At 36.8% G+C, this 26,318-nt stretch overlaps 1 protein-coding gene across 2 annotated transcripts in view; it reads right to left on the bottom strand.

Moving 5' to 3' along the window:
* ARID4A (AT-rich interaction domain 4A) overlaps nucleotides 1-22,056 on the bottom strand; it is a 67,731-nt gene extending 45,675 nt beyond the window's left edge. The window contains exons 1-10 of one of the 2 annotated variants that reach the window (XM_025869958.2): nucleotides 21,896-22,056; nucleotides 20,759-20,815; nucleotides 18,301-18,411; nucleotides 16,097-16,162; nucleotides 15,020-15,110; nucleotides 7,384-7,463; nucleotides 7,200-7,294; nucleotides 5,361-5,493; nucleotides 1,264-1,343; nucleotides 293-369 (exon numbers count right to left, since the gene is read on the bottom strand). In XM_025869958.2, coding sequence (XP_025725743.1) covers nucleotides 293-369; nucleotides 1,264-1,343; nucleotides 5,361-5,493; nucleotides 7,200-7,294; nucleotides 7,384-7,463; nucleotides 15,020-15,110; nucleotides 16,097-16,162; nucleotides 18,301-18,411; nucleotides 20,759-20,764 — 739 coding nt within the window. In that variant the 5' untranslated portion in view covers nucleotides 20,765-20,815; nucleotides 21,896-22,056. The remainder of the gene's footprint in view (nucleotides 1-292; nucleotides 370-1,263; nucleotides 1,344-5,360; nucleotides 5,494-7,199; nucleotides 7,295-7,383; nucleotides 7,464-15,019; nucleotides 15,111-16,096; nucleotides 16,163-18,300; nucleotides 18,412-20,758; nucleotides 20,816-21,895) is intronic. The other variant, XM_025869960.2, reaches the window with a different exon arrangement.
* Nucleotides 22,057-26,318: the final 4,262 nt, after the last annotated feature.

The following is a 26,318-nucleotide window of genomic DNA, read 5'->3' as shown; positions in this document are numbered from 1 at the left end:
TATAAATACAGTAGACTTCAATATATCTAAGTCATAATGTTATATTAATGTTTATTATTACTTTAGAAAATACTGTTAAAAATACTAATGGTAAAACATGGGAAGTTAAGCTTACTTAAAAATTACAAATAAAATATTTTATCTAGCCTTTAAAAAAATAGCCATCAAATAAAAGTAAGTATTAACTCTAAACAATTAAAATGGCATCAGAGAATATTCAGTCTTGGTTTAGTCACTATTTACCATTTAGAGACACATTATGAAATAATGGACTGATTCATTCCTATTTTACCTGGTTTAGCAGAGAGCTCTGATTCAGGTAGATTGAGAATATCTACTTCCTTGATATCCTTTCTTGCTATAGAATAACTAATTACAGAGAAGAATAAAGGGAAGGGAAACCATTATTAGATAAAAATTATCACTTAAATAATATTAACACATAGAAAAATACAAACCTCAAAATCAAAATTATTTTGCCTATGTTTTAAAAAGACCATGTATGTCCTAATCCTTAATAAAGGGCAAGAGGTAATATAGGCAAAGCTAGTATCTTAATTCTTAAGATTCACATACTCAAAACACTAATCTGAAAGCTTCACATTTGTTAATAGTTTATGCAATCTTCCTACACACAGTATAGGGTAGCTTAGATCAGCATGATATTTTCCTTATAGAAGACACGATGTCTATTTTTCTTGATCTTTATTATTTCTTAAATTTACTACTCAGCTTAGTAAAAAAAAATTAATAGAAGGTAATATTAAAATTTTTATCACTGTAAGATATATTGAAATTTCCAGAGAATTACATCTCTCTCTCCACACACAAACACATACAATTTTTTCTTTTTTATATCCTTTTTGGGAAACAAAGCAAAGCTGAGATTAAAGTTTCTAAAAATGTGACTTAATCAGAAAAAAAGTCAAAATGATTATTTTAGTAATATTCTATGAAACGTAAATTTCATAGTTCATAGTATGAAACAGTATACATAATAAAAATACCAAATTTTTACAACTGAAGAGAAAACCAATACCATGCTTTATAAAACTTTTTACATATTATTCTTACATACTGTTGTTCAGTTTTTATATAAAATTTTTCAGAAAAAATAACTTACATTACAATAAAGCATATTATGTAATGACTTCTCAGTTCATGAAATGATCAGACTTTTAAAAATAAAGCATGGACTGTGGAAGAGTTTATCACTGTGATTTCATTTTCTTTCTCCCAATGTAACACTATTAAGTGACTCACAATTTAGAATCGAGAAATGATCGAACTAAACACTGGTCTTTTTTCACCGTGATGTCATCATTACAGCTGGGAGATACTACCTGAAATATAAAATAAGAACAGATTGGTTCCTAATCTCCCTTGCTCAAAAAACATATTTTTTGAAAAGAATAATTCTGGATCCCCCTCACTTCTCAAGTGGATTATATTTTGTAAGAAATAGTTTCATTGTCAGTAATTTCCATTATAAATGAATTACTTAAAAAAGAAGGTTGTCTTGTAATTTTTACTTAGCACATTGGTTTTCTAAATATTAAATTTATTCGGTCATTAGACTATACAATGAATAGCTAATACAATATAAATTACAATTTGACCACTTTAAAAAATTAGGATTCATTCTAAGCTACATATTTATTGCCCAAAAAATAAAACATATGATCCGTGATGAAAATTTGACATATTATAATTTTTTTAAAGATTTTATTTATTTAGAGAAGGAAAGAGAGAGTATGTGTGTGTGTTTGTGAGTCAGGGGGAGGGCCACGGGGGGGGGGGAGAGAGAGAGAATCTCAGGCAGACTCCATGCTGAGTGCAAAGCCCAACTTGGGGCTCAAACTCAGGACCCTGAGATCATGACCTAAGAGAAAATCAAGAGTCTGACTGAGCCACCCAGGTACCCCGACATATTATAATGTTTTAAAAATACACTTCAATCAAGATCTATTTTGAAATCTGCTGTTTGTTCAAAATAAACACGTAGGTTCTAAAATACCTAAGTTCCCTTTCTTACCAGAGCATTACAATTTTTAGTAATGAAAACAAATCAAAGAAAATCTGAGTAAGAGCTTTTTATTTCTTAACTTTTAAAAATAGCAAATGTCTTAACATTAGTAAATAGCTAATCTTTATATATTCTTTATAGCACTTAATATTTAAAAAAAATTAAAGTCTACTAATAAACTGCTGAAATTTATCTGCTCATTATCATCCCTAACACCAGCCCCTCTGCTACAACCTAGTACCATCCACAGAACTTTATGCAATGACAGAAATGTTCTGTAGCTGCTAAGCACTTGAAATGTGGCTAGTGCAACTGAGAGACTGAATATTTAATTCTATTTAATTTTAATTAAGTTACATTTATTTTTTTAATTTTATTTTATCGTTATATTAGTCCCCATACAGTACATCATTAGTTTTTGATGTGGTGATCCACAATCCATTGTTTTCATATAACACCCAGTGCTCCATGCAGTACGTGCCCTCCTTAATACCCATCACCAGGCTAACCCATCCCCCAGCCCCCTCCCCTCTAGAAGCCTCAGTTTGTTTCTCAGAGTCCATAGTCTCTCATGGTTCATCTCTCACATTTAAATGTAAACAGTCACCTAGGACTCATGGCTATCATATTAAACAGTATATATCCAGATAATTAAAATTTCTTGGCAGTCATATCAGCTGTCTTAACGTCAGATGGCAGTAAATGTTTGTCTGTTGGGTGCTGGTCATTATTAGACTAATAACAAAGTTGTGTCTGTCCTCAAGGAGCTAACAGCATAATGGAGAGGTTAACACAAAAAGAACACCATGGAGGGTAAGTACGGAGATATGAAAACATCTAGGAGGAAGACTTAACTCAACCCAGGGAAGATAGAGGTATGGCAGCAAAGGCTTAAGTTAAGTTTTAAAGGATGAGTAGACATAGCCCAGGGCTTAATTACCTCACCCGTGAACCACTAAATTGGCCTCCAAATTGATTCCTGCCATTTCTAGTCTTTCCAACAATCTATTCAACATACTACTGTCTCATTAACATTCCAAAATATGCAGCTCAAATAATGTTACTCTTCCGCAAAATTCTATGCAGAATTATGGCCGCCCTTCTGCCCCAGATCCAAATTACCTTCCCAGTTTTATTTCCTGTGATTCCCTTATTTGTGTCTAAAATTTAGCCATAATGGATTCTCAGAGCAAATAGTTCCATGAACAAACACCTTGCTTCTCTGCTTTTACTTATCTTGTTTCCTCTAAGAAAGTCCTCTAGAGCAGCTTTGTTTAACTAACTTTAATTCCATCAAGGCTCGGTTCAAAAGCAACAGCTTCATGAGGGCTTTCTGGATCTCCTTTATATAAATGTAATCTCTCAGGAAAGAAGTCCTAATGTTGAACATATACTACTGTATGTGTAGTTACTTGAATTATTATCTGCATTAAATTATAAAATTATCAAATGTGCGATTGGTGTCTTATCTTTTATTTTCTACATCACCTGGCAAACAATAAGTCTGTTGAGTAAATGAAGGAATTAAAAAAAAAAAAACTCTTGGCAAATTATGACCTAAATATTCTGAATCCAAACCCTTTACTTGTCTGCCTGTACAAATGAAAGGCTCAAAGGATTTTCAGACTTTTCTTATGTAAAGTAAATCTATTATAAATAGCAACTGAATAATGTATTTATATGCACATAAAAACCTTAAAAAAATGGCCTCGGTTCTATAAAGGATCTAATTTGGGACATGTTTTGTGCCAACACTGTTGTTGGGAGATATATGTGATACCAAATTCAAAATGCAAAAAATAAAATTCAGAGAAGGGGCATAGTTATGTTAGAGTGGTTAGGGGAGACTCTGTAGAAAAGGTAGGACTTGAGCTGAACCTTAAGACATTTCAGAAGAGAGGAGTAGGAAAGGGAGAAAATGGAGACAGGTATTACTTAGTATTATTGATTCCTCGCATGAAATACTTCTCTTGCCCATCCTTTCTTCTCATTCCTTCCCCGAGTAAGCAAAGATTAGATTTCCCAACCAACCCATCAGACCTGCCATTTCCAAAGCCTAGGTGTACCCTTCTTTTCCCCAATACTTCCTGTTTTACTCCAGGGTCTGCAACAAGTTTTAAAAATCATGATAGAGTGGGACGCCTGGGTGGCTCAGTCAGTTAAGCATCTGCCTTCAGCTCAGGTCATGATCCCAGGGTCCTGGGACTGAGTCCCGCATCAGGCTCCTTGCTCAGCAGGGAGCCTGCTTCTCCCTCTGCCTGCCATTCCCCCTGCTTGTGCTCTCTCTCTCTCTGGCCAATAAATAAATAATATCTTAAAAAAAAAATGATGATGATAGAGGGGTGCCTGGGTGGCTCAGTCTGTTAAGTGTCCAACTTTTAAGCCCAGCTCAGGTCTTGATCTTAGGATCGTGAGTTCAAGCCCTGCGTTAGGCTCCATACTTCAAAAAAAAGGACTATATAATCTTTAATTGCTATGTAATCTCTTAGATATATATAATAAGATTCTTGAGAGCAAGGTGTTACAAGATTCATACTTCTCTCTCTTCTAAGGAATTTAGAGCTGAACTCACTGCATATCCTCAGTAAATACTAATTGATTTAAGGCAAGGGTAAATGTTTAGAAGAGTGAAGTGTTTGACACAGGGAGCAGTTAAGAAAGAATGTGAGTACAGAGCTTACACTGAAAATGGGAAACAAACTAAGAGCTGGGATGGCCTCCAGATATCCATCTAAAGAATGCAGAATTGATCCATTAGGCAGTCAGTGACTAAGTTTTGTGGGGTTTTTTGGAGAATGGGACAATCATGATTAAATCAGTATTTTAAAACTATTTCTCTGTAAAAATTGAAAATTGCTTCTAGAAAAACAGTCTGAATTTAGCAAAAAGCTCAGGGATCAAGTTAAGGGAACTTGGAGGTAATTACCATAAATCGAGGGTAAAGTGGCAAAAGGAATAAAAAGAGACCACTGGACACATTTTGAAGAGCTGAAAAATCCCAATAAATGACTGGTTGTAGAAAATTAAAGAAAGAAAATAACAAGAAAAGACAGTGAAGTATGTGGGACCTGAGTAGGATTGCTCAACTCTGCAATAAAGTCCAAATTAAATTTGTGTAATACTTGCAAAATATTTTAAATGCTTTTTAAAAATCCATGTTAAACATTCGCTTGTTTATTTATTTAAATTTTAACTATGCTCCACACCCAACGTGGGGCTTGAACTCATAACCCTGAGATTAAGAGGTGCATGCTCTACCGACTGAGCCAGCCAGACACCCCCTTAAACAAATATTTTAAATGATTGATTAATTCTGCAAAGAAATCTGACTTACCAAGGCAGGATACCAATCAGTCTTCTCAGATGTAGATGCCACACTTACAACTTTTCCTAATAATTCATCATTGAGACGTCGCTTATCTTCATCTTCCTCTTCACTACTTTCTTCTTCCTTTTCATCTTCATTACTAAAAGTCAGAATAACTTTATCAGGATCTTCACATAAGCCATTGTTGAGACAGTCAGAGTGGTGTGAATTTAACATGTACAATTCAATTTCTAATGTGGATTACTCCAGAGTAGTAGTTTTTTCATTCTTACTGAAACTGAAGAGATAGATACTTCCCTAGTCCCAAAGTAGTCCTGAGCTATCCATGGTAACTCTGAGTCCACGTCACTAGATGAATGAGGATTTGGACTTAGCTCTTATGCCAACCACCAGCTGGGACAGAAAAGCCTAATTATGTCACCATGAAGTACATACTGTGCCAGTTACATTTTTTTTAAAAAAGACCGTCCTTCTACTTTTTATGTATGCCAGATAATGTAACTCTAATTTCCTAACAGATTATGAAAAGATCTCATTAAGAAACATGTGAGGGTTTAAGTTCACTTACCTAGACAATAAAATAAGCAGACAAACCCATAGAGAGGAAAAGCCTACAAAACTGGCCTGTACTCTTCAAAAATATCAAGGTCATGAAAAGACCAAAAAAAGCTAAAGAACTTTTCCAGATAAAAGGAGATTGAAGAACCATAAAAACTAGGGATCCCTGGGTGGCTCAGCTGGTTAAGCATTTGGCTCAGGTCATAATCTCAGTGTCCTGGGATCGAGCCCCACATCAGGCTCTGTGCCTGGTGAGGAGTCTGCTTCTCCCTCTCCCTCTGCCCCTCACCCCTGCTCGTGCTCACTCCCTCTTGCTCTCTCTCTAATAAACAAATAAAATCTTTAAAAAAAGTAAGAACCATATAAACTAAATATAATGCATAGTCTTGGATTGGATCCTGGATTCAGGGGATGCTTATAAAAGGCTACTATTGGGCCAACTGGCAAAATTTGAAATACAAATTATATGTTATTAGACAATAGCATTCTATGAATGTTAAATTTTCTGAATTTGGTAATCATACTTTGACTATGTAAGAATTTCCTTATTCTTAAAGTGTTTAAAGGTATGCTTTAGGTATGATGCTTCTAATATCCTCTCAGATGGTGTGACCAATTAAAATGATCATTAAATAAAAAATAAGTATAATAGGTACCTATAGAGTAAATGATAAAGTAAATGTGCCAAAAAAATTTAACAATTAGTGAATCTAGATGATGAGTATATGAAAGTTTATTATATAATTTTTTTAAAAGATTTATTTTTAGACAGAATGAAAGAGAGAGAGAGTACGTAAATGGAGGGAGGGGAGGCGAATAGGAAGAGAATCTCAAGGAGACACTCTGCTGAATGCAGAGCCCAACAGGGGGCTCAATCTCTCAACCCTGAGATCCTGACCTGAGCTGAAAACAAGAGTCAGACGCTCAACTGACTGAGCCACCCGGGAGCCCCGAAGTTTATGTATCATTTTTAAGTTTGAAATGTTTTTGAGATAAAAAGGCTAAAAAATACATATGCTCACTTAAAATAGAAAAAACATATCAATTAAGGAATTTGACAAAGTAACTCCAGACAAAAATAGCCTTTTTGAAAAAGGCGTTGTGGTGATAATTCTTGGACAAAGTAATGGGAATAATTAAAAAAGAGATCTGCTCAAGGTAAAATATCTAACATAAGGATAAAAGATACTATGGAAAAGTTACCTGAACAATTTTAGCCATCCTAGAAAAATCATTTGTTTAATGTTGTAATAATTGTAACGTTACTGTATATGAAAAAACACTCACACAGGAAGAGAGGACCTCCTTCCTCTGTTTGTCTTCTTTGCAATTACTGGAGTTCCAAAATGCTCTGGATTTGTTAAGGGAAGCTGGTCAAGTGTCTAGGTAAGAAACAACAGACAAATTAAATCACATTTTGCCTCGACGTTAGAAGTTATTCAACCAAAAAAGCCCATCCATGGCACCCTACCTCACTCTCAGCAAAATGTCTCTCTCCTTTTAGGCAAAGTGAAGTGCGTCTCAGTGTTCTCTCATCACCATCATCAAACACTACAATAAGCAAGAGATACCAGAGAATTTATGCACACTAAGTAAAAATTTCACTGCAGAGAATACTCTTATTCCTATTTATCTATCCTTTGTTTAATATTTGTAAGAACCATTATTTGTTAATTATTCAAAACCTTTTAAAATGTACATACTACATTTTTCATTCTGTAGCTGCCAAACAGACGCAAGTTAAATGGCTTCCCCCAACTGCTTAGGTATCTCCATTCACTTGTTCAATTTCTATCACTACAGAACCACCTTCTTGAAACCACTAGCAACCTAGTCAAAACATGGATTATTAAATTATCTTTAATCCTAAAATGAGCAAAAACCTGGTTTATGGGGCACCTGGGTGGCTCAGTCGTTAAGCATCTGCCTTCGGCTCAGGTCAGGATCCCAGGGTCCTGGGATCGAGCCACACATCGGGCTCCCTGCTCGGCGGGAAGCCTGCTTCTCCCTCTCCCACTCCCTCTGTTTGTGTTCTCTTTCTCGCTGTGTCTCTCTCTGTCAAATAAATAAATAAAATCTTAAAAAAAAAACCAAAAAACCTGGTTTAAAAAAAAAAGTATTATGGGTTTGTTCCCAAAAGTTATCAGAAGTATCTCTTAACTTCCAGGAACTGTTTGCCTTCTGGTAATGCTTCTTGGATTATTGGACTCTTCTACTTACTTGCATGATAACTTACTATAGTAGAAGTACTGGCTGCCCAATTCTAAAGTCGTAAGATTCACCTTTTTTCTTTTGCTAGAGGATGTAAGAAGTTTAGAAATAGGGCGCCCGGGTGGCTCAGTTAAGCATCTGCCTTCAGATCGGGTCACGATCCCAGGGTCCTGGGATCCAGCCTGGCATTGGGCTCCCTGCTTAGCGGGGGTCTGCCTCTCCCTCTCCCTCTGCTGCTTGCTCACTTGCTCTCTCTCAAGTAAATAAAATCTTTAAAAAAAAAAGTTTAGAAATAAAACACTGAAACAAGGAAACATCAGAAAGATGAAAAATATTTTTTAATTTAAGAAAGTTAGTCATAATTGCACAGAAGCTTCCTCAAAAGCTTTTACTACATTTTTTAAAAATCATACTGTGTGGAAACTATGTTTAAATATTTCAGGGAAATGGGGGAAAGGAATTTAACATTTTATCACTTTTATTCTCCATATAACTAGCTGTATTATTTTTATAGGTTTAATTTTTCAGAAATGCACTCTTATTTTAACATCTAACATTTACAAAGTTTATTAAAAAGAAAATGCTCTCAGAAGACACCTGATTGCCCAGCATTATGAAGAAATAAAAAAGATGGAATCCTTACCTCAAATACTTATAACGCAAACATCAATAAATGTTTGTATATCTTATGAAAATAACATACACACAAAAATAATTACTTTAAGATTTAATCCTAATGTAATTCTAGAGGTTTTTCCATTCTAACAGAATTAAGTTAGTGTTAATAAAGGGAAATTCTACATTACTTTGCTTTAATAATATTTAATCATAAACTTATTTTTTTCACGCTAAGAACTTATGTAAGAGCACTCAACTTCTTCAATATTTATCTACCTCAGTCAGTTCTTCTCTTAGACTAAAAACATCTAGTTTAAATTCTCTTACATGCAAGAGACAATGCAGAGAAAATGAAAAGTTCCTGAAGCACATATTCAAAGAGCCATAATGCTTCCACAAAAGGAGCTGTGTTGTACACTGTCAACGATGCAGAAATTAATGACCACCTACAGACACAATGACAGGATAAAACACAACATCCTCCAACAATTACATTACTAATCTACAACTTGATTAACAGTGCTCTAAACATTTGTAACAAAACTATGATTCATATGGTGTCAAGTCTAATAAACAAACCACTGTTCCTTTAAAAATTCAAGATCATGAATTTATTGTACCAAACTTAAAATAATTCATGTATTAATATCCCTAAGTATACTAAGGAATAACACCTTAAGAGTTCCGATTTTCCTTAATGCCTAGAATATGAAAGATGGTGACAATGGACACACATTGCTCATATGCACACACATTTAAGTGGAGGTATGAGGAAGGAAAATGAGACTATAAGACCAGTCAATAATATCAAATTTATGCAACAAAATGTTTTCCACCGTGTTTCATCATTAATCAATGGCAGCCCCAAATCAAATGTTCTGATGAAAACTTTCCAAATTTTTCAAAGATTTTATTTATTTGAGAGAGAGAGAGCACACAGGAGCAGAGGAAGAGGGGGAAGCAGGCTCCTCACTGAGCAGGGAACCCAACATGGGGCTTGATCCCAGGACCCTGGGATCATGACCTGAGCCAAAGGCAGACACTTAACCAACTGAGCCACCCAGGCACCGTAAATCAAATTTTTGAAGGAAAAAATGCATTACACTTCAACATACTTTATCATGGGTAGAAATAATGTAAGAACAACAAAAAAAAACCTCTAAAGGGAATTGTGGTACCAATAACAATTTCACAGTTTTACACAGGAACACTTACAACTTCGAGTGAACAAAGAGAAACAGTTTAAATTTATTTTGAACTCCTAAAACTATACAAAGGCATGTATTTAAGTACTTCATACAAGTATGAAAAGCTATATGACTATTCAAGATTTTCTGAAAGACAGAATACCCAACATCACAGCGAACCTTGTAGTCATGACATCTCTAATTATCCAGATCATGAGGAAGTTCCATCTATAAAAAGCTTCCTCTATAACTTTCACGTTAGAAGTATCATCTAAAGAACACCAAATCTGTAGGCACTGAAGAGTGACTCTGGCATTTTGGTAAGAGTGAAATAATTAAATATTCATAGTAAATTTAGCTCCTTTTAGTTCAAGATGTATACTGTATATGCCAAGAGGAAAAAGTCAGACTATAAGGATTTATAAATCTATGAAATGTTTTATACTTGCCAAAACTGGCATCTGAATAGACCACTGAGTGCAAGAGTATAAAAGCAGTACCTCTGGAGGCACCTAGGTGGCTCAGTCAGTTAGGTGTCTGCCTTCGGCTCAGGTCATGATCTCGGGGTCCTGGGATGGCCCCAAGTAGGGCTCCCTGCTCAGCAGGGAGTCTGCCTCTCCCTCACCCTCTGCCCCTCCCCACTGCTCGTGCTCTCTCTCAAATTTTTTTTAAAAAGTGATATCTCTATTACTATGTTACATATAAATACTAAAACATAATTTGACAAAAATGACAAAGCTAAGTCTCTTTCAATAATGTTAATCATACTAGACAAAACAATGCCTATGTAAACAAATATACAAAGCCTAACTCTAAACTGTTAAAATTAAAAGAAACAAAAGCAACAGGGATCTATCTACTAAATACAAATGCTCTACCTGTGATCATAGCGCCGTTAGATGCTGGAGGATAGTAAGATAACGGTATATTAACTTTATCTCTCCAAAGATATAATTAGCTATCACTTATTAAGCTTCTATCATGTACTAATCCTCACAACAGCCTCTGCAAGGTAGGAATCACTATCCTCCTGTTATGAATAAATTGAGAATCAGAAAGCTACAGTTTTGTTAAGGGGGATCAAAATGAGTAATAAATAGGTATGAAGCAGAGGCATAAAATGAACACAGGAGAGAAAGTCAAGAATTCTGACTTTACAAAAATAAAATACTATTATTATATCTGTGTAGCAGTTACAATTAATAGTATATTTATATATTTATATATACACATTTATATATTAAGAAAATATTTCGCATAATGGAATTAAAAACTTTAAAATTACATACCTTGGGTATAACCAATAGTTCTGTTACATAAAATCATCTGTGATACAGAAGTCCCTCTGCAGCCAAGGTCAAAAACTTCAGAAATCAAGGAACTTAAGAAATTAGCACTCAAATGTATACTGAAATTGACAAACTATCATGGGAATGCTAATTCTTATGGAAGGCCATCTAAATAATAGGTTAAAGCGTATCACAGGAATGCATAGGTTTCTTCTGGCTGAGTACTTTTTTTCTTAATGATTTTCTAGTCAGTGGAATAACCACCTGGTTTTGAAAACATCTGTGGTCGATTTTGGTTATAAAAAAACTTGTCATAAGAGGTTCTAACTAAATTAAAAAGCCTTATAAGCCTGCAGCACATTCTACAAAAGTCAGTCCATTCACCAGTTTAATCTAAACCTCCTCTACTCCATTAACTAGAACTTCGATGCGATCTGATCCAATTGACGTGCAAAACAGTAATTACAAGGCCTGAAAAAATCCTGAGTCTTAAAAAGCATTTGTCACAAAAATATATAATCAAATAGAATTTTGGTTTTTTTTTAAGTTTTTATTTATTTGAGAGAGAGAGAGCACAATCAAGAGCATGAAGGGGGAAGAAGAGAGAATCTCAAGCAGGCTCCGCGCTGAGTGCAGAGCCCAACATGGAACTCGATCTCAGGACCCTGAAATCATGACCTGAGCTGAAACCAAGAGTCAGATGCTTAACTAACTGACCCACCCAGGTGCCCACAATCAAATAGATTTTAGTGTAAAATTTGACAAATTACATATGTGTATATGCATTTTATATGTAAATTACTAAAATTAGTAACAATTCTGTCCTTTACATTTTCCTATTTTTCAGGTACAATGTGTTATTTTTATATTCCAAAAAGGTGAAAGAAGAGTAGTTTTAGAGTGTCTTATTGACAGCCCTATTTACCAGGAGTTAATGGCAACATTCAAATGAAGATACAAATTCCAATCCTCATTTTGATACCTTTTGAATGACTAAAAGGATAATGATACATTTCCATACATTACACATTCCTTGTCTTTCATGCAAAAATAAGAACTGCCAAATAAATAAATTATGCTAGGAAGCACTGTTTTATTATAAGAAGAGGAATTATTTCCAAGGCTCAAAGAAACAAACAAAAAAAATCCATAAACTGGAGCTATTTATTATTCAACATTAGAGGGCCAGGTGTTACTAGATTTTTAAGTTAGGTTATATTAGATCTGTAATCTCTTTCAAAATTGGCCATTCAGCTATCACAGAAAAAATACCTACATTATGTAAGTTGTTACCAGACTCATTAGATAATTTTTGATCACCAATGATCATAACTTTTATTTGATCCAAACCAGTGGTATGGTATCTTTTCTTTCGTTTTTAATAGTCAAATTTTGAGATCATTTAAAATTAAAAAAATGATATGGAGATCATTAATACTTTGTGTAACTTTCTGATTCTACTTATATAATACTTCACTAGGAATTAGAAATCAAGAAAATTTTCAGAAAAAAAGGAATTAAACCCAACAGGCAGTAGTCACTCAATTAAAGAAAAAACATAAAACATTCATGACCTGTGAGAGATGACACATTTTATTTTGCCATCTTTTAGGCTCATTATGCTCGAATCATTCTTTATATGGGCTACATCCTTCAATACCTAAATATTCCTTAAAGCAGAGTGCTATATTAAACATACTTAAGTGAATAGTGCTTTTTTTTTTAATTTTAATTTTTTTTTTTAAAGATTTTATTTATTTATTTGAGAGAGAGAGAATGAGAGATAGAGAGCACGAGAAGGAAGAGGGTCAGAGGGAGAAGCAGACTTCCCGCTGAGCAGGGAGCCCGATGTGGGACTCGATCCCGGGGCTCCAGGATCATGACCTGAGCCGAAGGCAGTCGCTTAACCAACTGAGCCACCCAGGCGCCCTGAATAGTGCTTTTTAACATCTTAAATTTTTTAGGTCACTTGCTGCCATTATGCAGATGCAAAAAACTTAAATATTTTGAATTTTTCTCCTGAATAAGTCTCTGTTTCTCCAAGTATTGACTATTTTACTAAATGTGTACTACCTGCATTAAGTTCACCCAATGTAATTATAAAAAGAAAGATTCTTGGGTTGCCATCCCCAGACCTAGTAAATTGAAGAGATTTGAAGTCCTCAAATCCTCATTTTTTAAAACAAGCATCATGTGATTCTTATGTACACTAAAGCTTGATACACGAATTACATGCAATTAAGATTCTAAGCTCTTTCAGAAAAAGAATTATACAATTTCTTCTGCAATTACCCATCATAGAAAATCACCATAGAGAATGCTCAGTAGCAACTAGCTTTTAGAAATGCTAAAATGCCATTCATACAGAGGATAAAGATCGGCTATTGTGGAGTGCAGAAGTCCAAAATGTGAAAACCTGAAAAGTATCACTTCTGCAGAAGCATAAGCATTATATCAGTAAAACTTCACAAGTACTGTCAATGCAACCTTGATATTAAGTACCAAATAGGATGCAATATTAGTATTTGAATATGCATCATATGATCTTGCATAATTTTGCATATATGAATGCCTGTAATTTTTACCACTGGTTTAATATACTAAAATTATATTTACTTGATTTCTAAGAGTTAATATTAAACTTGGTTTCTAAATCCCTAACAACTATCAACGGCCACAACCAAGCTTCCTAAAATATGTAGTTCAGAATAACAGCCCCGTTGTGAACCAACACCAATTTCTATGAGATCCAAGAATAAAAAGTTAGAAAATAGTTACATAAAACAAATTGGTACTACTAATAGCAGCCGCAAAGTTAAGACACAGGAAGTACAATTTTTAACCAAAGCATGTTGTTCACAGCTTTGAGCATCACCTGAAGATGAATGATTTTTACCCAAAGCAACAAACCACGTAAACTAAAAGCAAACCTATAGGATCATTTTTTCTCCTTCCTTAAGGAAACCACACCATGATTACATCACTTATACCAAGACATAAATGTAAAAACCAAACAATGGTATAGATGTTCAGTGTAAAACAAAAGATTGGATGTTATCCACAGGACTGTATAGTATGAATGTACTGAGAAGAGATTTGGAAATGTTAATCATTGCTATTTTCATCAACATAATGACAGCAACTACATAACTACTACATTTAGGTTTTAGTTTACATATATTAAGACACTTGTTGCTACTCACAACAATAAAGTTTTTTAAAGCCAGTATAAGCTTATACATAGAATGTTAAGTATGCATTCACATTGGTAGCATATATATCTTTCCTGAAAGGTGTTACAGAGACTTGACTGGGTCAAAAAAATCAAAAATTAAGCTACGATCATCTAGACTTGAATCTACTCTAGTCAGAATTTTTTTAGTCTTTAAATTCTGCGGTGACATCTGTATTACCCTTATGTAAGACAGGCAGCAATACAATAAAAGATTACAACTGTACAATCTTAATTGTAATTACAGGAAAAGTAAAAAAGTCTGATTACTTACAATACCAATTTGTATGAACTTTCTAATGGAAGAAAATAACCATGTAATTTAACTTTCTTGAAAAGAAATAATCTAGGTATTCTAAAAAAGAAGTACATTCTTGGATAAAATAGCCACAAGTGACCAAAGAAGTAATTATTTTTGTTACCAGCAGGTGTCATTAAAATTTTAGCCAACTATATCAAGTAAATTGACAGTAAAGAATACATATTTCTCCGCCAATGTAATTCAATGTATTTACAAAATAGAGGTATGCAATCCCAAATTAAATCCCATGTATTAAATTAACTACTTACCCACAGTATACCAACTAGCATCTGTCAACTTGCTGATAATAGCCTCCTGAAAGGATCCATCAGATGTCCTTGTTTCAACAATAGCTCCAACCTAAAACCCAGTATCAAAATTTCATTATCAAATTTAAACAAACCAAATCACTCCCACCAACTATATGACCTGGGTTGAAAAGAAAAAAATACCTATGATAATTCTACTTTACATTGACTTAGATCTTTATCATTTATAGTGCTCATATATTTATCACGCAATTTGAACCCCAAAACGCCTCGGCACAAGTAAGGTTATTATTACCCTTATTTCACACATTGAATACTGTGGCTCAGATGAGACGATGAGAACCCAGTCTCTTTAGTCTTACTTCAAAGTAGAGCTTTTGTACTGTATCACATTGCCTTCAAGGAAATTGTGGAAATGTAAGAACTGGACACCATAAGATAGCAAAAGTAGCTTCAATTTTCTTTCACAGAAATATCAAATATTGGATTCAGCATTCGTATTTAAGGGACCTTTTAGATAAAGGTTCACCTGAGAGAGAGGGATGGACCAGTTGACCTTTCAGCTTCCAGACCTTTGTATATCAGATATTAACTGAAGTGGTATTCTGACATAACAAAGATTTATTACATAAACAAATGGCCATAAATGGATGGAAAACACAATATAGGTACCCACTAAATTGAATTATGAAGTCAACATACTTTACTTGTTAAGTTAGAAGAACATAAGATTCAAATTTATGATACTAGTATATTCCTTAGCAGGCTTAATACCTCTGACGACAATGTTAAAAAAAAAAAAAAAAATGAGGTATTTAATCCAAGAGTTCAAAACAAAAGCTGGCTGAAAACTCATGTTTATATGTACTAAATTACCCTCTGTAAGATGATTTATCTTTCTAAACTAAGGATACAGCCAGTGTAACATAGTTTATACTAACTCTATAACACTTCATTTGTATTTCTGTTTTAACATTCTTATAAATTTTAAAACTACCTACAAACGTAAAATTCAGTAATTTACCATATGTATTTGTGATTTATCATTACAGATTTTAAACTGCAAAACATACGTACTCTTAAAGGACCCTTTACTTGGTCATCTTGCACCAACTGTGTAGTATTATCCTGTTTCAGGAGTACCTGGAAAACATTTTTTGCACAATAATTTGCACATTACTTTTAAAACAACATGTTTATGAAGTCTTTATGTGTTCTTAGCATCCTGTGCTTACTTCTGTTTTAATACTTATTACACTGTCTTATATTTATGTTTACTGTCTCTCTCATTAACTGTGAGCTCCTTGAGGGCTAGAATCCTCCTTCATCATTATACCAGCAGTCAGCAAGTAAGTGTCAATGCATGTTACAGGCACTTCATAAATGTTTGCTGAATTAATGAACTATACAAGATTTATAATTTGTAGTGATTATTGCAAAAGTTTAAAACTGTCTTCATTGTTTTGTATCAACAAGTTATAAAAGGTTCTGTCACAAAGTATATAAAAAAACAGTATCAAACTTTTATTGCCCACATACAAGATAAACAAATTAAAACCAGAACACTGTTGGTCCTTTATAAAGTGAACCTAAATAATCAAGATATGTAGGTCAGTTACAAGTAAGTACTCCTTTTTACTACAAATCCTCCCAAATACACAGTGCAATCATTCACATACAGCAAGTACCCAAATATGAAAATTGAAATTCCATGTAATGTATAAGACCTCCCCAATCACTGTACTGATTTTAAATAAATATATCAAGAGCCACAATATTAACAAAAAGTTTAAATTCTCAAAGGAATCCAAGTAAATATTTAGTAATCAAATCCCATATAGCTGACATAGTAAAATGGCCAAATGAAACAAAGAAATGTCAAATGATACTGTAACAATACCTGAAGAAAAATTTCAGCAGATCAAAATTTAAACAGAAATCTTGTAATAATCACAGATAAATCTATTTATCTGCCACACAAATCATACTCTTCTAGTTCAATGGTTCTCATACTTCAACATGTAGCAGAAACACTTGAAGGGCTTGATAAAATAAAATCACTGGACCCTACTCACAGAGTTTCTGACTCAGTAGGTCTGGGGTCTGGGCCTGAGATTTGCACTTCCAACAAGTTCCCAGATAAGGCTGATGCTTGATGCTGCTGGTCCAGGGCACACTTTGAGAATAACTGTTCCAGGTCACTTACTCATTCAACATATTCTGAGTACCTACTATGTATTGAGCACTACTCTAGGTGTTGGGGATAGAACAAGTCTAACATTTCCTCCTTTTATGGTGCTTAATTCTTGTAGGAAAAGATCAGATATGGAAGTGAAAAGGAAAATGCAAAACTGAAAGTACAACACGATCCAATAACAACAACAACAATATTGTTATGGTAGGCACTGCATAGTATCTGACAGACCATATCGAATCTTTCTGGAGTGGTATCACAAAGAAGACATTCATGAACTTTATTATACAGCTCTGTAATGTTAAAGATGTTCATAATAAAATACGGATTACACTTATAATTTTAGTAAGATTATTAAAAATATTTATATAGGAAAACTACTGGATGGAAACAAAAAAATGTTAATAGTTTCTGAGAGGTAAGCTATGGGTATTAATCCTTTGGTACTTTTCTGTATTTCCAAGTATTGTACAGGAATAATGTGGTGACCTTTTTTCTGGTCATAAAAGCATCTTAAAAATAAAATTCTTGGGTGCCTGGGCAGCTCAGTCATTAAGCGTCTGCCTTCAGCTCAGGTCATGATCCCAGGGTCCTGGGGCAAGCCCCGCATCGGGCTCCCTCCTCTGCAGGAAGCCTGCTTCTCCCTCTCCCACTCCCCCTGCTTCTGTTCCCACTCTAGCTGTGTCTCTCTCCGTCACATAAATAAATAAAATCTTTAAAAAAATACATTTCTTAAATCATTTTCTAACACCGTCTTAAAAACAATTTCCACTATATTATTTTTAATAATCACTTGAAATCGTCTCTACCTGAACATTATGAAAGGGAAGAAAACAGATGATAGCCTAAGTAAGCATGCCACAACAGCAGAGAGCCAAATAAAAGGAAGTCTCATAAACATGGTATTTTCAGAGAAGCATTTTGGAATAACTTCTCATTGTGAGTTACTTAATTCTTAATGTGCTTTTCCAACAGTTTTGTATATAACAGTGCTTTCACGTAATAATGATTCAATAAAATGTTAATTTGCAGTGTTCCCCTCCCCAATTCTCTTCAATCCAGGTTGCATTAAAAAAAAAAAAATTACCTTTACTTTTACCAGCCTTTTCACAGTCTTAATTTTTGCCTCACAAAAGGCACCTCGGTACTTGGCACTGACATCAGTTCCCACTGTCAGATAGGCAGGCTCATCCGCCGCCTGATGAAAGAACATAAAATGAATGTCACTACTATTCTCCCCTACTCCAACCTCAAGCCTCATTAAAAGTTTCTATACTTAAAGTAGTAAGAACATTAATATTATTTTTTACTAATGTCATTAATAATTTGGAAAATACCCCTAAAGCAAGCAATTACATTCCTTTACTATATAAACTACATCCTGACAACAGAAAACATTTTAAGTTTTAACTGAGAAGTATCAGTAAGGACATATGATAATGTTTTTTCCTCCAGATACAAAATGTTTCAACAATTCTTTAATTTATTTAAGAAATGAACATATTTAAAAAAAACAAAACAGGGGCACCTGGCTGGCTCAGTCGGTAGAGCATGCGACTCTTGATTTCTGAGTGGTGGGTTCAAGCCCCATGGTGGGCGTAGAGCTTACTTTAAAAATAATAATAAATTACAAAATTAAAAAAAAAACCTCCAAAATCAGAAAAGGTATATTCATAGTAAGTATAAGACTTTAAGTTATTTAATTATGGTCTGAAAATTTTGTCTTCAAATTAGAAGAAATAATGCTATTAAGATTAATGCTAATAATACATAGTTAAATGTTTATTAATATAGCTACATTAAAGCAGTATCTTTTTGGATACAGAATAACTGCATAGACTAAGAAATGAAGCCAAGGGGCGCCAGGGTGGCTCAGTCATTAAGCGTCTGCCTTCAGCTCAGGTCATGATCTCAGGGTCCTGGGATCGAGCCCCACATCGGGCTCCCTGCTCAATGGAGAGCCTGCTTCTTCCTCTCCCACTCCCCCTGCTTCTGTTCCCTCTCTTGCTGTCTCTCTGTCAAATAAATAAATAAAATCTTTAAAAAAAAAAATGAAGCCAATCCTTTCGATAACGAAAGCATTATTTGGGGGAACCAATGGCTAAAATCTACATTTTAAAAAAATTTAAGTCTTGGGGCGCCTGGGTGGCTCAGTCGGTTAAGCGCTGCCTTTGGCTGAGGTCATGATCCCAGAGTCCTGGGATCGAGCCCCACATCAGGCTCCCTGCTCAATGGAGAGCCTGCTTCTTCCTCTCCCTCTGCCTGCCGCTCCCCCTGCTTGTGCTCTCTCTCTATCTCTCTGTCAGATAAATAAATAAAATCTTTAATAAGAAAAAATAAAAAATAAAAAAATCTAAGTCTAAATTCAGCTGATAAATGCAGAGATACAAACTAACGGCTCAAAACTTGGTGCTGTACCTAGTATATCACACTAATCTTCCTGGTATATTAAAAAAATAAGCTTTACTAAAAAACATCTACTTTCAACAAATGGCCATAATCAGAATGATACATTGAAAGATGTGGGAAATTTCATTCTACCATTCATTTTAATCTTGAAGTAACAGACTGATTGTTATTCTAAGTCTGTCATTTTACCTTTTTTTCTAAAGTTAAATGTATTCATATAGGCTTGATTCAAATGTATTCATATAGGCTTGATTCAATATCGCTAAGTGCAAAGGTTACAGTGTACACTTCAGAAATAACACTTTTTAGTAGAAAATGATTTTTGCTTTTCCAGTAAGTTTTCCCAAGTAACATTAAAGAAGGTAATGTGTCATTTCCAGGAGATAGGAAGAGAAAGAAATGCTGTATTTCAGAGTTTAATACACTTAAACAGTAAATGAGTAAGGAATCAAGTACCTTTTAAAGTTAGTGCATTTACATATAATGCAAATTGAAGATAAATATCTGACTTGAAATATTCAATGCCACTGCACTACACAATGCTGTAACTTCCTTTCCCTAAAAGTATCACATACGATGTGTGCACTATTAGCTATCTTCAGAAGAATATATCTTTTTAGGTTATATGTAGGTTTTAAAATATTTACTATAATGACAACTAAAACAAAACATTAGTTTCAGTTCACCTTCAAATATTTTAGCTACAGAATTTTTCGCAAAAGAAATGATCTCTCCCTTACACAATGCACATAGTCCTTCCTTAGAAAATCATACTGGCACTGAGGAAGAAAAAAAATTTCAAAAAATCCCCCAAAGAACCAAAACAGGACAAAAGCTTTACTTCTGCAAAGGTTGCTGCCAACACAGGAAGTGTTAAAAATACTAGCCCAATGGACAACAATGGAAAGGCTGCACCAGCCTTTCCAAAGTGCTAACTGCTTCAGAGAGGGGCCGGACTCACTGCGTTAGACACAATGATCATTTCTCACCCTTTCAACACGTCCTCATTTTCAGAAAGCGCTGCTTAGTAGAGGAATCAATTTTGAGTAGGAAAAAAATATGACATTCCACAGCACCAGCCTCACGACAAGCAGTGTCCAGGGCACGAGGTTCAGAGCAGCGCTGACTCCACTTACCTTCATTTTTATTGGTGATCTGTGGGGTTCCAGCTCAACGAGCTATCTTCTCCGTCGCTAGAACCATGGGGAGGGGAAAGACAGGCACAGAATCAGTCAACAGAGGGGAGCGACCCAAGGAAAGAAAGTAAACAAACGCCAGCGGGGAGAGGCTAAACCCTCACCAGCGAAGGGATAAGATCCCCCGGAGGGCAACCAGGACGCAGGAGCTGAGGAAGCAGCGAGAGCCCCTCGGGCGCCAAAGGGCAGCCCGTTCCTCCCCGGAGTTCGCCAGCGGCCCACCGCGCCCCCGCCTTGCTCGCCACTTTGACCCGAAATGCTCAACTCGGAGCCCCAGGACCGAGAGCTCTGGAAAAGGGCAGGGCGCCGTTTGGGCTTCCCCAGGTCCCCCGCAGGCGGGGTCGCCGAGCTTTCGCTCAGCCGCCCCCCAGATACCCCGACTTCGGCCCGCGCCCCGCCTCCGCCGCTCGGCCCCCTCGGCCCGCCCCGGGCCCGCGGTGGCGGCAGCGGAGTGTCACGGCGCCATTGCTCTCCTTCCTCCGCTCTGCACCATGTCAGAAAGGAGAAGCGCTTCTTCACCGATGGGGCAGGGGCCGCGGCCTTTAGCCAGGAGGCGCGAGAGTGGGGAGACCCGCGTGAGGGAGGGGGCTGGGGGGGGGCGGAGAGGAGGAGGGGAGGTGGCCCGGAGAGGGTGTGGGAGGGGAGGGGAGCCGCACAGCGGCAGCCACCGCCTCCTCCCCGCGCCCGCCTCAACTTTTTGTACAGCCCGGAGAGGTACCTGCCCCCGGCCCCTCGGGTCCTGCCACGGACTCCACAGGGGAGGACGCGCCGCGGAGTTGGGGACCGGCTCCCCCAAGCAGCCCGCTCCTCACCGCGCGGAAGCAAACTTAGCGGCGCGGCCAGCCCCACAGCCATTTTCCCGGGGAAGCCGCCGAGGAGGCGGCTGCGGCGGCGGTTCCTGCAGTTGCTGCCGCTGCTCCACGACTTGCCCCTTTGCCTGCGCTAGCCGCACCGCTTGCCCAGCACCCCCTCCCCACCTCCGAAGCTTCCAACTGCACCGGGACCCCGGGCAGCAGCACGAGCTGCTACTGCCGCTTCGTCCACTCAGTATCCCCCACTTCCCTTCTCCCCACCTACCAACTGCGGGTGAAGTGCGCGCTGTCAGCAGCCGTGTCCTCCGCCCCACTGACCCCCGTGGGCCCCAGTCCGGGCAGCACCACTCCCGGCCGCGGCAGCAGTTCCTGCGCCCGGTTCCCCACTCGCCCGATTTACTGCCACAATCCACCAAATAACAAGCTGTTGAGCAGACTCGCTTCTACACGAACTCCTATTGGCTGCTCATGACGCCGAAGAGCTTCGGATTGGAGCTCGCTACCTGCCGTCCTCATTGGATGTAGCTATGAAACTTCACGGATTGGTGCGAAAAACAGCAGGTAGGACATCTTCCACTTATGATTGGCTGTCTCCGAAGCCTAACGTTACTGGAGAATCGGGTATTGAGTAATCAGGTCCTGAAAAATGATTGGTTGAGGCGACTCCGGATGTGCTTGACTGAGCACTGATTGGTAAATTGGGGGGTCAGGAAGAGCAGTTCGGCACGAGGATTGGCGGCGAAGTGTCCCATGGAAACCGAACCCGGAGCTGCAGCCAGGATTTGCACGGGGGCGGGGCAGGGTCTTTCCAAGGCGCCTGCGCTAAGCCCGTTTCTCGGCGCCATTTTGTCTGAGCGGTGGTGGTCGTAGCTCTATCGCATTTTTATGTTTCTGGCGAGAGGAGAGCCGAGGCTTTATCCCATAGATTCATTTTAGTGCGGCACCTATCCGCCGTTCACTCCAGGACAGCACCTAGTGAAGGTCGGAGGAGTCGCGGACTTGTCAAAAAGGTCGGTTGGAAGCTGTGGTTGTCCGAGTGACTGGGGGATGGCGCAGCTTTAGCGGCACCGGCACCGGAAGTGGACGGGCCGCACGGCGGCCATGGCAAAGTAAGGTCTCCCTGCGGCGGGGTGGGGAGCGGGGGGGCGGAGGGGCGGGTTGAAAGGGGCGAGGCTTCCTCTCCCGCCGCGAGAGAGAAAGGGGTGGAGGGGATGTGCGGGTCTCTTTCTCTGGGCGGGTCCTTTGCATGCCTCTCAAGAGATTTTGTGGCGTCTCCTCTCCGATCAGTTCTTTTTCCCTTTAGAAGTGCGTTTCGGGAACTTGTCATATCGTCCAGCCAAGTGCCACCCGCTGTGGGCGCCTCCTTAATTAACACGGGGAAAGGCAAGGTGCTTAGACCCATCTGCGTGGGGAGAGAGATTTCCGCGTGCTCCTCAACACGATTAAGCGTTGAGGAACCTGCCGAAAGCTGCAGGGTGGGGGAGTTCACTGGCCAGCCCAGACTCTGCTACTCTAACCTTAGATAGGGGGCTGTGCCTTTCCGCACGGGGCTGATGCTACTCTGCAAGGAAATAGTAGTGGTTTTGTAGGGACTGAAAATGCCTTAAATAAGAGGACCTCCCCGATAGGAACTTTGTTCGGGGCAGCCATTGATTTTGTTACTTTAGCAGAATCTTTGTGCTCTGTCAAAAAAAAAAAAAAAAAACCCAACATTTGAAATGGTGGAAATGGAATTTGAATTGGCAAGTTGTTTTAAAGAATGAAATAAAAAAATGTGAAATATCGTCGAAAATCCACGTTGACTAAATTTACTCAAAAAGAATAATACCTAACTGAAATTTTCTTTCATGGTAGTGATTTTTCTCAAAATTACTTAAGAAAGTGGAATGTAGGTATTTTTGAGTGACCTAGGCACACTGGTCTGGATAGCTGCTTAAAATTATGTTCCTAATACTTGTCTTTTGAATCCTATTGCTGTATTGATGGGTCTCCAGACTAAAAACGATTATGTAATTTAATAACTTCTTGGGGTTTTTTTGGCAGTTGGTCTGAAGAAAACAAGACTTTCAGTGACATATCCTAAGTATTACTGAGGTGAGTTATTTCTGTAAAAATCTTTAGAATTGGGTAGACTGGAAAAGTTTTTATGGACCAGTGCTGTGTACCAATAGAGCCATAAATAGCGCAAATGGAAGAACAGTTATTGAAAGAAGCTTAGTTTGGCCAGGGGTTCAAATGAATCTGTATAATTAGCTTCCTGATGTGATCTTGTAGAATGAAATCTCAAATTTAGCACATTCTTATGAATTTATCCATTCATGTAGTTACTATTTCTGAATTTTTAAATATTTAATATTTTTATCACAGAATAATATGAACATTTTCATGGTTTCTTTCTTCCTTACTGAAAAATTTTGGTGTGTAGAAAAGATGTGTCAGTAAAAGTTTAAAAGAGAAGTGATTTATTTTTTCTTAATAAAATAGTAAAAACAATACAATACTGCTGAACTGTCCAGGGGATAATCACCTATAATTTCATCACCCATCTTAAAAGTTACTCTCTGATCCAAATAACGCATGTCAGTGGGCATTGGGAAATTACTAAAAAGCCAAAAAAAGAAAACAAAAATCTCTTGTATTCCTTCTACCAAAAGGTAATTACAGTTTATACTGTAGTTACATATAATGCAGAGGGGTTTCCCATTTTCATCAGCTTTGTTTTTATAAGATAAAGGTCATTCTAGCTGTGCTCATTTTGTCACTCATGTTTTCTTCTTTATGGAGAGTACTGGGAACATGGGAAACATTTTGCCCATAGAGCATTTTTCATGGTTGCATAGTGTTCTGTAGGATGGATGTACCATACTTTATATAATCTGATACTTTAATTTTTCTGTAATAGCAATCTAATGTTTGGTATGTTTGTGCATGTTTCACAAAAGATTTTGCCTGAGAACTGTCGTCTGTGGCTGAAATACCTAGGCATTCTGTACGTTCCTGATTATTTGGAATAAGTTCCTAGAAATGGAAATATAAGGCCAAAAGGATTATACATTTAAGGCTTTAGTCTTTGTACAGTTGTCCATCAGAAAGCTTTGTTCTTACTGCACTTATATTTTTGGCTGTCCTTTTTCCTTTTCCCCCCTATTTTTTCTGTTTTTTTCTTTTGCTTTATTTTTTAGTTTTCTCTCCTGGGTCTCTTTATTCAAGTAGAACTATAGTTTTTAAGTCACACATACAGTAAAATAATTCTGAGAATTTTTATTGGACCTTACAAGTGATTCCTTAAATTTAATACATTTTTGACTCTAGTTAGGTATTTGTACAGTGGAGTATTTTGCTACACAGAAGTGACATTTAGAGGATACTGAAAACAAATACTGTTTTTATGGTATAGTTAGTGAGTTTATGTTTCCTCGTAGCTTTCCTTGAAGTTTTCTATCCTTATGTGCATTCTCATGGTGCTTTTGTACCGTCATAGTACTCTTTATATTGTCTCTCATCACGTTTCTTTTGCAGTTGTTAGGCTCTTTATTTGAGACTCCACTCCCAGAGGGCAGCAACTGAGGTTTTTATCACTGTTATGTTTCCCTACCTGATACATGGTAGGTGCTTTGTCAGTGTTTGTTATGAACCTGTGTGCACTCTTGTAAAATATGTGAAATAAACCAACTTAATGTTTTCTTTAACAGTAATACTTTTCTAAGAACTTGTAGTATTCCACAGATGATGCTATCTTAGCCTTCAAAATTCTTATAATGATCCAAATACTTGTTTTAATATTGAATTGATCTGTAATTGCTAATGTAATATAGATTTAGAGAGTCCATTGAGAATTCTTGAGGACTTTAGATATATTAATGGAAGGTGACTGTAGGTGAATATTAACTGAACAGTCATTAGACCATCTTTTAGGTATTAGTGAGAGAAAATTCATTATAACATATTTGTTTTTCGTAACTTATTTCAATGAGCCCAAACTAATAGAATAATGTTCCCTACAAAATCAAAATCACCAAAATTTTTAATGGTGTTTCAATGATGAAAAGCTGTTTTGAAAGCAGAATGCTTTATTTGTTTGGTCAAGGCTTCAAGTGAAGCTATGTAATTAGTTTCTTAAGGTAGTAGTTTACACTGAAATCTCAAAATTAGAACATTCCTATGGATTAGTTTATTCATTCATGTGGTTCCCATTTCTGGATTTTTAATCACGGAACATTGAACATTTTCCTGATTTTTTTTTTTTTTTGAGCCCGTGTTAAAAATAGTTGACATATAGGGATTTCATCAGTAAAAGTGTTTAGAAGTGAAGTTTTTGTTTCTTTGTTTTTTAAGGAGATTATAAAATAGTCTATGTTCTGAGGACTGTGGCATACTCAAAACTAAAGGAAGTCTTTGTCTTTTAGAATAAACCTCATTTTGTGGGAAAATGAAGGAATATGTTCCAGTTTTAAAAGACCTGGATCTGCTATCGAAAATTGTATTTCTGGTATGTAGTTTTACTTTACCTTTTATTTAGTAATTAAGATTGGCTGTTGCTGTTTTATGTATGTATGTCACGTACACATGTATCTTGAAAAATGATCGAATTTGTTCCACCGTACAGTTTCTGTAAATGTCTGTGTTGAGAAATAGAACAGAATCCTGTGTTGAATGTACCTGCTCTCCTAATAGTTTCGTTATTTTTT

The sequence above is a fragment of the Callorhinus ursinus genome, unplaced genomic scaffold (genome assembly GCF_003265705.2).
Source record: "Callorhinus ursinus isolate GAN/ISIS: 27379988/994484 unplaced genomic scaffold, GSC_fseal_2.0 scaffold8, whole genome shotgun sequence".
NCBI classification, from domain to species: Eukaryota; Metazoa; Chordata; class Mammalia; order Carnivora; family Otariidae; genus Callorhinus; species Callorhinus ursinus.
Note: the sequence above shows the minus strand (reverse complement) of the source record. Positions and strands in the feature narration are given on the sequence as shown.